At 42.8% G+C, this 13,547-nt stretch overlaps 1 protein-coding gene across 18 annotated transcripts in view; it reads left to right on the top strand.

The window, feature by feature from the left end:
- The window catches only part of scrib (scribble planar cell polarity protein), a 62,847-nt gene that overhangs the window by 15,139 nt on the left and 34,161 nt on the right, over window positions 1–13,547 (top strand). For all 18 annotated transcript variants that reach the window (XM_065948570.1, XM_065948569.1, XM_065948580.1 and 15 more), the window contains exons 2-5: window positions 10,223–10,340; window positions 12,126–12,204; window positions 12,388–12,477; window positions 13,149–13,205. In XM_065948570.1, the coding sequence (XP_065804642.1) occupies window positions 10,223–10,340; window positions 12,126–12,204; window positions 12,388–12,477; window positions 13,149–13,205 (344 nt within the window). The remainder of the gene's footprint in view (window positions 1–10,222; window positions 10,341–12,125; window positions 12,205–12,387; window positions 12,478–13,148; window positions 13,206–13,547) is intronic.

Below are 13,547 nucleotides of genomic sequence, written 5' to 3'. Positions count from 1 at the left end.
ATAATGACAGCAGTAAAACCTTTTGAATCATTAAATCTTGGTCTTTTGAAAACTTTGTTGCCAAAAATGTCCCAACGTGCTCTTTGGTATGTCAGTTTGAATTCTGAGATCAACTTTAAAAATGATTTCTGTCTGGGAAAAACCAGTGGCGCTTCCATAGCTGTCCATTTACAGTTCATTTTGAAGCAGTCAGGGTACATTCCTGAGAGGGTAATATAAAGACACAGACCTGTGTTCAACCCGCTGCCAAGACTGAATGCCAAGACTGTTACTGGAAAAGATAGAGACTGGGCCACATGATCCTGTGAGGGAGGTCACAACCAGAACACATACAATGCAGCAATTGTATTGAGGCTGCTTGTGCACTTACAACACACACAAACGCACATTTTTCTGTCCGTTTTTTCTAGGTGTAATACTAGACATTTTTCCAGTGGCAGAGGATTTAAAGTAGCTTCATGCAGTCCCATTTGATTGCTTTCCCAAATTTTCTGTTTCTAGTTATTTGTTACACAAGATGAGTAGGAAATATCTTGTAAGTATAATGATGTATGAGATTTTACATTGGACTCACATCCTCTCTTTCTTCTTGATGCTCCAGACAATAAGTGCACCACCTTTATTTTTTTTTAAATTTTGTTTGTTTGTTTGTTTTGGGGGACTGTTATGCCTTTATTGTAGCGGAGGACTGTGGCTAGAGTAGGAAACAGGGGTGAGAGAGTGAGAATGACATGTTATCACGTGCTAAGGGTCAGAGTTCAACCTGGACCGACTGCTTCAAGGGCTGTAGCCTCCGTACATGCTGTGCGCAATATACCTGCTAGGCTATCCAACACCCCACAACTTTATTTTTCTAACCATAGGAGCCACCTCAAAAAACCCTCAGTCATATCCTCTGGAGATTCTGTTGAGTGGTAGTCTTTTCAAAGTACTGAATCAAGCAGCTTTAGAGTAAAAGTACTTTTTTTATGTGCTTGTGTTTACACTGTTCAATAGCTATACAAAAATGTAATTGATTATACAAAGCATGATCCATGCAGTACCAAAGTTCCTGGCTGCCATGTTGGTCCCCTGTAGCACAGCCTCACTGTGGGACAAAAGGAGAGCTGGCAGGCAGGCAGCACATACCGGATCCAGCCCATCCAGGAAAGAGTCTAACGTCCTCTGCAGACCATAAACAATAGGCCCTCTGGTTTTGTGTCATGTTTGTGGGAAAACAGAAACGGAATGAGTGAGCATGTGATGAAGTCAGGGAGAAGGGGTGGAGGCGGGAGGTGGAGGGCCTCCTCTGTAGTTTCTGATCTGCCTGTGAACTCGGTCATTCCTGCTGTGTGAGAGCATAGCTGGGGAATCGCCGGCCATTAGTTCAACTAAACAGGAGGCACTATGCACTTGTCTGACCATCCAACATTAGCAAAAACAAAACTTGAGGCCCACCCTTTTGTTTTCACTTTGTGTTCACGATCAGCTCAGTGACTTTACAAACACCTTCATCGTTTACATTTCTTTGGACAGGGGCCTTTTAGTTTTGTTTGATAATCACATTAGCCCCTATAATGGTTGGTCAGTCATTCTCTATAGCAGATTACTCAAGCACATTTAGTAGTTCTTAGGTATTATACTGTTTCCCGCTTCCTCTAATGTAGTTGTTGGACTGTGTCAATAACAGTCTACTGATTGTCTTTCTTAAGTGTGGTGGTTGTTTAAGTCAGATGGTTGACAGGCTTTATGAACCTGAAAACTGAAGCAAGCTGTAAGCCAGTGTAAGAGCCTCACAGATCAAGTTCAAGGATTCCAGCCTTGCTTCTGATTTGAATCTGATTTGGATTGCAAATCTGTGCTGGGACTCTCTCTGCTGTGCATTTACGATAATCACGTTGTGGACATGTTGTCCAGAGACTGGTGAAGCTTTTCTCCCTCTCTATCACTGCGATGGTTTTAGTAACCAAAGTAGTGATTAGCCCACCAATATGGCTAGAGTGGCAGGATTACGTGTCTATTTATAAAATGCTGACTGGAAATCGCTTTACTGCACCAAGCAGTCACCATTCATTCTTACAGTAAGCATAACCAAGACTGCTACATGCCACAGTGTTTCCTATTATCTACATGCATCTATGTAAAAAAAAATAGTTGAGTGCTTTAAATGTTTACATTGAAAGAAAACTGCCTTAACTTTTGCATTGATTGTATGCACAAGCTTCAGGTTCACATGAAATCACGAAAGATGTTCACACACACTGCGACCCTTAATTAGAAACAAACAAATGTTTATCTAACCAGTGATTCTGTTGCCAACTAGCGAGGGTGACATTTTTAAACATTTAGTTGACTAATCACACAAATCCCATGTTTAGATGTTCCAGAGTGAAGTGCAGTCCCTTTGCATGTGTCACTCTTGAGCCATTTGTGATTGTGAGTGGAAGAGCCTCTCCCCCTCGCACAATGCCATGTACACCTGTTCTCTCTCAATCTCTCTCCCCCCCCCCCCCCCGTCAGCCCTCTTGAGTCTGCATCACCAAGCACAACTGTGATATAAGCTTTCCTTTTTTTTTTTAACCTAGTGCTTTGGTGTGGTATATTCAGCTGTCAAATAGGAATCTGTAAACTGAACTTTTGGCTGCATGCAAGATCAACAGACATGTAATAATATACCAGCATGTCAGTTGCCTATAGGCAAAAGGGGGGAAAGGCCCCTGTTGTCACTGTGGTTGTTTATCAAGTTTGTTATCACTCTCATTAGGTTAGGAGAAACACAATCTGGCTGTACTGTATTTTCCACATTGCCAATGATGCATTCAGTTCCACCTTCATGGAGGGTTCCCTGTTTCCTACAGCAGATTTTCTAATCAACGTTTGTTAGGGCATCCCCGTGTTTACCCATAAAAGGATGCTGGAAGCATATACATGTTTCCTCACATGCACCCAATCATAAACACACGTACATAAACTGTGTACATGTACAGCCCCCGCACCCCAAACCACTTCAGCTAGGACCATCCGTCCTTTTCCTCATGACTCTGTTCCGACACAGGCTCAGTAAAGAAAAGAGGGCAGAGAGAACAAGAGAGAGTATAATTTACAACAGCATGTTTATAGCTAATAGTTGCCTTAGGTAGTACAAGCGAATATTAGGGATGTAAATTTAAGGCTATGTCCTTGCACTATGTTAAATTATTCAGTACACGCTTTTAAGATTAGGAAATGCCTCCTTTTCCACTGGTTTCATGTAATATGTGTTGCAAAAACGTGTGGTCAGTGATTGCTGTGACTGGCTGCAGGCTATGTTTGCTCACTGCACAGATCAAAGCCACCAGGACAGGTGTTAGTAGATGGGAGTTAGCTCCTGTGTCAGTCATCCCGGCTTTACCACGCCCTTCTCTCTGTGTGGCCTGTTGAGCGACTGGAGCCGGACGAAGGAGGTAGTCCTGGATGAGTCTGCCACTTAAGTTAAACACAAACAGTCGCTCACACACACACTGTGTAATAATGGAACATAAACAGACCTCATTTTCTTTGTCAGCGAGCATGTTTGATTGAAGTTGATTGTGTTACCTCGCATGATGAGACACTATATATAGTGTGGCTGTTGTAGTGCTGGTGTGTTTGTGTATCTGCTTATTCTTGCCCACAAACACACCTGTGCTGCAAGAACAGAGCGAGAGTGTGTGGGAGAGAGTGGGCGAGGGCAGAGGAAGTGGAGTGTAAGTTTATGGTTTTATTGTTGGTCTGATGTGTATAGGTTGGTTGGTTCATTGTTCGCTACACTGACTGTATACAAGCGGGACTGAAGCACATTCAGAGAACTGGATATTTTTTTAAAAAAGAGTCTATGTAACATATTTCTCAGTCAATTTGACTCAAGGCGTCACTACTTCATAATTACTTGCAGAGGTACTTGTGAAGTGAAAGAGGGACATGTCAATAAAGTTAACTGGAAGATTGTGAGATAAAAGAAGAAGAAGACAGTGTGATAACGTCAGTCAACGGACAGAAGAAGTGTAGAGATTAAGTTTGACAAGAGGTGAAACTGACACATTAATTCTGCAACGTTTTATGGGATTCTGTAGTCTTCATTTAATCATATATCTGGAAGTTGTTTTCTTGCAATCTATCAATGATGCAGAATCGCTGTATTATAATGTTGCTATCGTGGGCCATGTATTGTTTTGTGAGTTACATTGCAATTCCCATCCCTAGTTTCATAATATGAGATACAATAATGACATTAAGTTTATTTTTTTTAAATGTCATTGTAAGTCTAGACAGGGTAAGTCTTCAGTTGAGATCATTTGTTGGTCAGTTGCTGAATCCTCTGTCCCCATTAGAGCTCTGTGGGAATCCATTGTTGACCCTCCTTTCTTCATTAATAATCTACCGTCCCTCCCTTTCTCTCAGCTCGCTCCTCTCTTCTTCGCACACAGTCTTCCTATTCTCCTCAGCTCTTCTCTCCCCCTTCTCCTCCTCTATCCTTCTAAGTCATTCCTGCCTTTTGTAATCTTTTGCTGCATTCCTCTTTCAAGTCTTTCCTAGCCCTCTCCCTCTATCTCTCTCTTCTCCGGGGTTCCCTCTCGGACAATGGAGGAATCTCCTGGCAGAGCAGAAGAGAGGGGGGCAGCGAGAGCCGGTCTGTGACTGACAGCCCTGCTGTGTGGGGCTGCATGCTTGGCCTTTGTCCTTCTGCCAAGGGAAATGGAGGGAACCCAGAGAGGTGGAGTAGAGGAGCGAGCAGGGTAGGGAGGAGGGGTAGAGGACCAGTTAGAGTATCATTCATGTGCAGAAGTTTTAGGCACTTTAAGTTTCAAAAAGTTTTCAGCAGGGGAGTGGATGCTTTGGCTTTTTAGTAGAGCCAATGTTGCTAAGTTAACTTTAGCCTTGAAATGGCAGAGTGTGAAATTGCTGGTGCTCGTACTTAAAGCTTTATGTTACTTCAACTATGAAGTTTAGGAGAGAAAGTTTAATGATTTCTAAAGCAGTGCTGTTTTGTATTTGTGACCACTCATGCGCTGAGTTTATACCACAACAAAGACTGTAGCTATCTATAGTGTGTAGTAATGAGGCTCACCATTAGAGTGACCAAGCAAGTTACCCAGCCATCCAAATCCTCTCGTCTTTCTATTTCCCTGGACGCTGAGATAGTCCAGGCCAACACAAAAGCATGTGCTCCCCTCTTCCATCCCCTCCCTTCTCTTTGAGCCCCTCACCCCAGTAGTGTGTGTGTGCAGTTTGTGTGCATTGTGTGAGGACTTGATATCGGAAAGAGTGGGGACATGCAGACCAGGCCAACTGGGTAGATTTTGCATGAGATTAAGAGGCTCAGGAATGTGTGAATAGGAATTCCTCTTCGAGCGGAAACTAAGTGTGTTAGAGTCAAACAAAAAAATTAAGGGTTAAAGGAATAATAGATGAGAGGTTTGGTAATGGTGTGTAGTCTGACTTAAGTATTGACCTGAAATTGAAGATGTATCCAGTAATTCAGTAGATTTGTAGACAAGCTGCGGCCTGATGTCGAATCCGCCAGAATTCCCCCACTTAATTCCCAGACATCATGCAGAAACTATTGTAGGAGTTTTTTTTTTTTTTTTTTACAATGAACCTGCCTGGCTCAGGTTAATGATTTAGGGCAAGAACAGAGTTGAGAGTCTGGCGTTTCTCTACGGTCTCCTGCACACTAAATGGTCTCTGTAGGAGGACTTAAATAGTGTGTGTGTGTGTGTGTGTGTGTGTGTGTGTGTGTGTGTGTGTGTGTGTGTGTGTTTGTGTGTGTCTGCTGAACCTCCTCTATTGTCTGATGGCATGATTGAAGGGAAACTATAAACTAAATGGAGTCACTTGACTGAACACAGCAGCCTCTGTAAACCTCAGGCATCGTCTTCCTGAGTAAAAGTGGAAAATACGGAGAACATACTGTTGCCTAAATGTGTCACAATCACACACACAATTTTCTTTTGGATATGTGTCATTACTATTTAATTAAATTCTCTGGAGTGATGTGAGGTCCGCAAACATTAACATCCCCCCCCCCCCCCCCCACTGTGAATTTACAGTCTCTTTCAGTGCACATTAACACGATCATAAACACTCTTGAATAAACACACACCCCTGCAAATACACATGAACACACAAATATGCACGTTAGCATGCTGCTCTATGCCCCACTGACACACACATGCTGAGTCCTGCTGGAGCCAGCTTTCTTGAGAAAAAAAAAACCGAAGACTATGTAAACAGCCCTGACTGAGAGACCTACAGCGCAGGATCCTCCCTCCTGTGACTTGAGGTCTTCTGCAAAACGAAGCGTGCATCTACACATCCTGAGGCACATTAACCCACTGTCTTAGAGGAATGTACGCTAAGTGAGGCGATACAGATAAGACTAAGAAGAACCTTTTAAGATACTTCACAGTGGCTCCCCTAGGGCCGCGCCCCCCCCCCCCCCAATATAAGGTAGGGGAAACACTGCTTCACACATGCTTACACGGCTATCTCCCACAGGTTTCTCAGGGATGCCGAGGCTTCATTGATTGTACAGTAATGAGGGATAGCTCAAATAAGTATCCCCACTCCAGAACTCATTTCACTCTAGCTTGACTCGGTCATATTGTCAATGTTTCATGGAGCCAATCTTCCCCTGTGTCAAACCTTATCACAGTTCAGGCACATGGCTACAGACTTCACCCAACCCTTTTTACCCAAGTGATCACATACAGTTTGGCCCCCTTTTAAAGCTCCCATAAGGAGTTTTTAGCTGGTTATGAAGCAGACTGAAATGAACATACCTCTTTATGACTTACAAAAAAGCAGACAAGACTATCAGCAACACTATTGGCCAATTCTGTACAGTAATATTTACTGCCTGTAACCACCGCCACCAGCAGGGATGTGATTCTTCCGGATTTCCAATCTTAAAAGTTTCCCCACTGGACTTAAATTGTCCATGAAAGTGTTTTCCCAACCATAGACCTTTCCTGTGTGGGCACCCAATTAGGCCCCCTGAAGTATATTTTTTTGCACGTGCACTCTGCTCGAGCCCCGAGTAGAAACCTTATGCTCTGCAGGTGATCAGATGTAGATCCGTTGTAGTGCTTGGCAATTAATCAAGTTTCAATTTCAATAACGATTTTGGCTTGCAACGATCATAAAAACAAGATAATCAAGATTAAATGATTACTCTGCTGCATGCCAGGTTGCTCTAGTTTTGTCCATAGGTTTGCCATGTGTATATTGACTGTAATGCAGTACTGTGCTCCATAGACCTCTGCTGACACAGCTATAATTTACCCTCCCTAACTTTCCCTCCTTTATGCTCCACTTTATCCTCCCGCCTCGCAGCCACACTCCCTTCCCTTAGCAAACAACTCTCACAAGGGGTTCTCATTAAAACATCCCAGTTGTAAAGTTATAAAGGAAATGCAGCACACTCGTTCTCACCAGCGTGCTGCCTCACACCAGCTCAGACCTGTAAAGGCAGCATGAGTGACTGAGCAGGCTGCAGCAGCTCAGTAATAATACAATACAGAGACGGTGGCGGTACACTAAATCCCTCTCCTCCTACTTGTTATTCCAATTGACCCATTGACCCGTATAGCACTGTTTGGTTCCCTATTGTTTAATCAGTGGGTGGGAAACAGCCTGGACATTGGGTCCTGTTTTCATTGATCGATTAAGCAGTTGTTGATTGTTTTGTGTCAGTATCTGTTTGTAGTTATTTGGCATCTTGCGGCCTTCAAAATTACTAAAGACAAATCAAATCTTCCTTTTCTTACTTAATGGGCGAGTAGAACTGGTTTGAGATTTGCGTGCAGCATCACAGTTCCCTAGAAAAACACTGTCGGGTCTGTCTGTGAACGGCCGCTCAGCAGTGAATGGCCATCTTTGTGAGTGTTCATAACAACTTGTTCACAGTGCATGATTATATTACTGTCTCTCCCCTCTTCGCTGACAGAGGTCTGGACAATTTCAAGGGAGAGGAGGAATGCACTGATGCAAAATCTTGAATTTAGCAATTAGTTTAGCCTGTGTAGAGGAATGGCTGATTGTCTATTACTGGTAATATGGCTTTGTATTCTCTGGAATGAGTACAAGCCTCACTGTGGGAAGACAAACCTGGAGCCTTGTTAGCATTATGCAGAGTAAACATAATGTTTTGTGTGTTCTTGTACCTGCATCACTAGGTTTAGGTGTGTGTTGCTGCAACACTCGCTGAGAGGCTTTCTAGTCTCTGAGTATCACCTGTTCAGCAAGGTTGCCTCTCCCTTCTGGGGGCCGGTTCCCATCTGGGCTTAGCCTCGGTCACATTGATCACCCACAGCTCCTGTTTCCTTTTCCTTTCATCTGATACCTGTCACCTGCTACTTGATAGGAAGAATGATGTTGCGGATATCCTAAATTGAAAGCCCAGTGCACATGAATGGCAAAAGTGATGTCATTTGTCCTCAGAAGAAATAACCTGTGGATATCTTTTATTCTTGCCAGTGAGAATACAGTTTCGACCGGAAGAAGAAAATGATAATTGCTGATAGTAGTTCTGTTTGCTTGTTAAAACCCTTTGCACCAGGTGTGAATGTTAGCGTTTACCACCAGTCAGATACCAAGAAATCAGGCGAAATTCTAACAAGCTCTGTCTTGCACTTCCAGCAAACTCCCAATCACATTCTGGGGAAAAAAATGCTGCAGTAGCCACCTCAACCCAAAACACAATTCACGTAATAGATTAAGAGCAGGATATGTCTGTCATCAGGAGAGCGGCACAAAGCTGATCTGATGCATTCTCCTCTTAACTCCCGGTATGTTGTCTTAAGTGTGTGTTTTGACACTTCTGTCAACCAGAAACCTGACAATACACATCAAAGAAGGTTTTGTGCTGCCTGATTCATCACATGTTTATGCAACAGTCTGCACACAGGAGTGTCACAGTGCTACATTTTTTAAATCGTAGTCCCAGAGACGAAGGAGGAGCTTAGACATTTCTTGGATTCTTCAGTGTATTCATTTCTCATATTTGACACAAAATGGTCTCAGCTTTGCATTCACACTGAAGTTTAAATTGAGGTCATGGTTCAGAACTTGCATCCAGTGTCCAAAAAGTAACTCTGAATAATGCATTTTTGTAAATTACAAAAAAGCCTGCATGTCCCTCATTACGGCGTCTGAGAACAAGCCTTGGATGGGCAGACAGTGGATGCTCTGTGTGCTGCAGTACTGGGATCGATTGAGGGGTTAATAACTGCATAGTTCTGGCCTGTTCCACTTGCTGTTCTCTCTGCCAGCCTGTCTTGTCTGTCCATCTTAAGAGCAGATGACACACACATACACAGGCACACACAGCACGGCTGGCGGAGGAATGTTTCTGAACGCCGTCCCATCCAACAACCAGCCTCTTGTGAAAGCACTTGGCACGGCTGCATGCTCAGCACTCAACGCGTCCCTCCTATCCAAAGCCACTTTGTTTGGTTGGGGTTGCCATGGCGAGGAGCAGTTTTTGGGAATATGATGATTGGAATGTTTTTAAAACTGGTTCTGGAGACGGGCCTCCTCTGCATATACAGAAAGCTCTGTGTGTACACTGTGTAGATGTGAAGGCAGAGAGAAACGTCTGCAACACAACAGTCATCTGAACATATCATGTACAAGCCTGCAGCTTAATCTTTATCATCACACTTCTGTTTGTCCACTTTAGACCTGAACATTGCTGTACTAGCAGAAATGATCAGTTGATAAATTGTCCGATCCCAATGAGAGAAAAAAAATAACAATAATGGCTTATCATTAAAAAAACACATTTCTGCCCTACTTGTGTTGTAGAAATGTTGTCAATATCTAAAAATATTCAATCTTTGTTATTATAAAAATCAGGTACAGAACTTTAAAAAAAACTCTTAATATGTTGCCATTGATGTTGTGCAGGATTTTGCCTAAGTTGAAAGACAAGAAATTACAAGATATTGGGTGCCTAGGGCTTGTCCTTTTGTTGCCCAGGCAGCTATTGAAATATGGAATCAGTTGATGGTTACTCGAATTGTAGCAGTTGAAAAACCTGGTATAGTGACAAACCTACGACTCGTTAAGCATTGGGACGCTTTTGCCACCACCGTTTTATAGATTTGAAATGAAACCAGCAAACTTTAAGTCTGCAACATTTTCCCTTGTTGCAGCATGCCAGACTGGGATGAGAAAGTTCTCAGTGTACTGCTTTTATTAACATAACATTTTGTCTTCACAGCCTTTCTTCAGACTACTGAACCTCCGGAAGCTCGGCCTGAGTGACAATGAGATCCAGAGACTCCCTCCTGAGGTGGCCAACTTCATGCAGCTGGTGGAACTGGACATCTCCAGAAATGGTACAAGACGCACACCAAGTTCACTGCACAACCCATTAACACACAATTGCTTTAATGACGTGTTTTGAATTAGGCTTCCCCACTTGTCGAGACCACCCTGAAAACACGACGCAACATGGGGGTTAATGTCTGCAAAAGGGATGTCTGCATGTTGGTTTAACGACGGGAGTGTTGCCAAACCCGTTGTTGAAATGAACACTCTAGCAGCAGCCATTAGATTCATATTTGACTGCCTTCTTTGCCTTCTTTATTCAGTCTACCCCTGGGCACAACAGACATTCATACAAGAATCTCCATGCCCTTGAAACTGCCTTGAGAGAAGCAAATATCAGGCATAACGAGACACAAGATGACTCTCACTTCGTTTTGGGCTGTTATTTGATTTGTGTAACCCATCAGCTCTAACACTTGCACACATCTTGTCCCCTCTGTGTCCTTGCACCACACTGCTCTCAGTCACTCTGATACTCATTGGCAGGAAAGGCCTTCATCCTAGATAGAAGACATCTGCTCGGCTCCACACTGCATCAAGTGCTGTGTGAGCAGTGTGCAGCGGCCTGTAAGGGCTTTTCCCATCTGTCTGCCTGTCTGCTCGCCTGCTCCTCTGCTGCAGGACAACGCTGAGCCAGATGAACGTCAAAGGCTGCTCAGCTCAGCAGGGATTTGTTAACCTGCACCTGCAGCATAGTGACAGTGACAGAAAGTTCTGTACCTTTTCAGTCCTGCAGACCAGATTTTTTTCCTGTATATGAACCAGACTAAGCACAAAAACGGTTTTGTAAATTCACGTCTCACTACAAGCGATTTGTCTCTGCAAAAAACATGTATGTGGGTAAGGTTCACTCACATACTGCATCGTCATCTACCTGTCTTTCCATTGTGTAGGAATAGCTAGCTTTATCTTACTGTTTCTTTGCAGAAGGATATATATATATTGTTTCACACATCTTAAACTAATGCTGTGAAAATCTGTTGTGAAAATGTTGTGTGACAATTAGAGAACAGAACAGTCAGGGACCGAGACAAGACTGAGTATAAACACTTTCGATTCGAGCTGATGCCTTCAAAAAGTGGTCTCGAGACAGTACTAAAACACTAGACTATCTATACAATTTTCTACATATTTTAAACAAAGTTCAACACAGAGAGAGCCACAATTTCACATTTCATTTATATAAGAAAGGAAGTCAGTAAAATGTTGACGTTAACTAATGTTTGTTACAGCTATTTATGCCATCATGTAATTACATTTTATGTGCTAAAACTTGATCATATACCTGCTGCAGTGGTGGTTTGTTTAACGAGACAACAACCTTCAGGATCCCAAGCTACATAACTTATCATTACACTTGTCGTTGTTGTTGTTCTGATCTGCCAAATAGCTTTTCTTTTTGTTTTACCCTAACTTAATTTCTGGATTGTATTCCGCAACACCATCATATTTAGTACTGAAGTAAACAGCTGAAATAATTCCATATGCAGAGAGAAGGATCCAATTAGCTCAATTATGACTTGGTTTCAGTCCAAGTGTTGTGTGATTGCTCAGCAAATTGGACTGAATTGGGGTAAATTAAGCCGTTACAGTAAACTTTGACCATGTCCTCCATCATTCAACTTCATCTCATTTTCCCTTTCTTTGCTTTTGAACATCTGGTTGAAATTACAAGAATCTTAAATCATTCACTACAGAGAATATGCACCCCCCCCTCCCATAACACACACATACACACACTACATCTGTGTCCACTACGCTGACTCCTGATCTCCCCCTCTTTTCTCCGTCAGACATTCCTGAAATCCCAGAGAGCATTAAGTTCTGCAGGGCATTGGAGATCGCAGACTTCAGTGGAAACCCTCTGTCCAGGTAAACCCCATTGTCACTGTGAAAAAATATTTATGTCCAGCGGTACAGCTGTGTGGAAAGAAACATTAATATATTTCCTAAGTGATAATAATGCATAGCATGTGAAGAATTGAAATCAAGACAGCTTGTTTTGTTCAACAAAGCCTTACAAATCTCTCCCCTTTTTTCCTCCTTTATTTCCAGATTGCCGGATGGTTTCACTCAGCTCAGAGCGCTGGCTCACTTGGCACTCAACAACGTGTCCTTGCAGACGTTGCCCAACGACATAGGAAAGTACGTAAACATATCCACAATGGCTCTGGTATAAGAAAATAATAATCCCCGCTTTCTCGTTTATTTTGCAGCTTTACTTATTCATCACTTGTACCATTCTTTGCTTAAATACATTTGGGATTTAATTTAGAATCGACAAACATTTTGAAAAAAAAAGGGGATTTATTTCAGGGAGACTGTCAGGTGCTTCTCAACCTCGCTTCTCGTTTTGTAAAATTAGACATTTGTATATCAGTTGAAAACATGAATTACTTATTGACAATGTGAGTAGTCGTTAATTTAGTCCTACAGTTTTGATGTGGCAACTTCTAAAAACAGTCAAGTTTATAAATCAAAATTGTCAAATGAAGCCGTCACACTGTCCTTCAATGGCGCACTCGAGGACATCTTCTCATTGAGATCCTTGTTACATGACGGGACTGAGCAGATTTTTAAGTGTGAGTTTGATTCTGTTGCCCAGTGGGCTCGGAGGCAGCTGGTCTCTGGGCTCTGGGCCACTGCTGGCCTCGCACAGATGGAAGAGCCCCTCGCCATGTCAGGCGGCCCAGACGAACAGACCTGCCATCTGACTAACCAACCTGCCTCTCTTCTCTTCCACCCCCATCCTCTCTTCTTCACGCTGCCAACTCCTTCTCCCCTTTCTCTTTTCACTCGCCTCCTTTTGTTTTTAGTTTGGGCAACCTGGTGACGTTGGAGCTCAGGGAGAACTTGCTGAAGTCTCTACCAGCGTAAGTGTCAACTCCCTCCACTTCTACATATGCAAAGCTGGCTCTGTTATCTTATATCCTACCGTCTTCATAAAGCATTATAAGCTCCTTTTGACAACAATCCCAAAATTCATTAAAAATCATTAACGCTGATGTCATTTCCTAACTTTTGGAGGTTTGCATTGTACAAAAATAGAGTCACAAACTTTCTCACCTCATACTGCAATGCTTTATTACAAAGTGAATACAGCGTTGAACATGACAGAAGCATCGTGTAAGGATGTCGGTTTAAAAACATTCTTTGCTTATGTCACAACTTGTGACTGTACTCTCTCGTCCCACAGGGCACATACTTGTGTGACT

This window comes from Labrus bergylta, chromosome 20, assembly GCF_963930695.1.
Source record: "Labrus bergylta chromosome 20, fLabBer1.1, whole genome shotgun sequence".
NCBI lineage: Eukaryota > Metazoa > Chordata > Actinopteri > Labriformes > Labridae > Labrus > Labrus bergylta.
The sequence above is the reverse complement of the archived record's forward strand: the minus strand, read 5'-3'. Positions and strand labels throughout refer to the sequence as shown.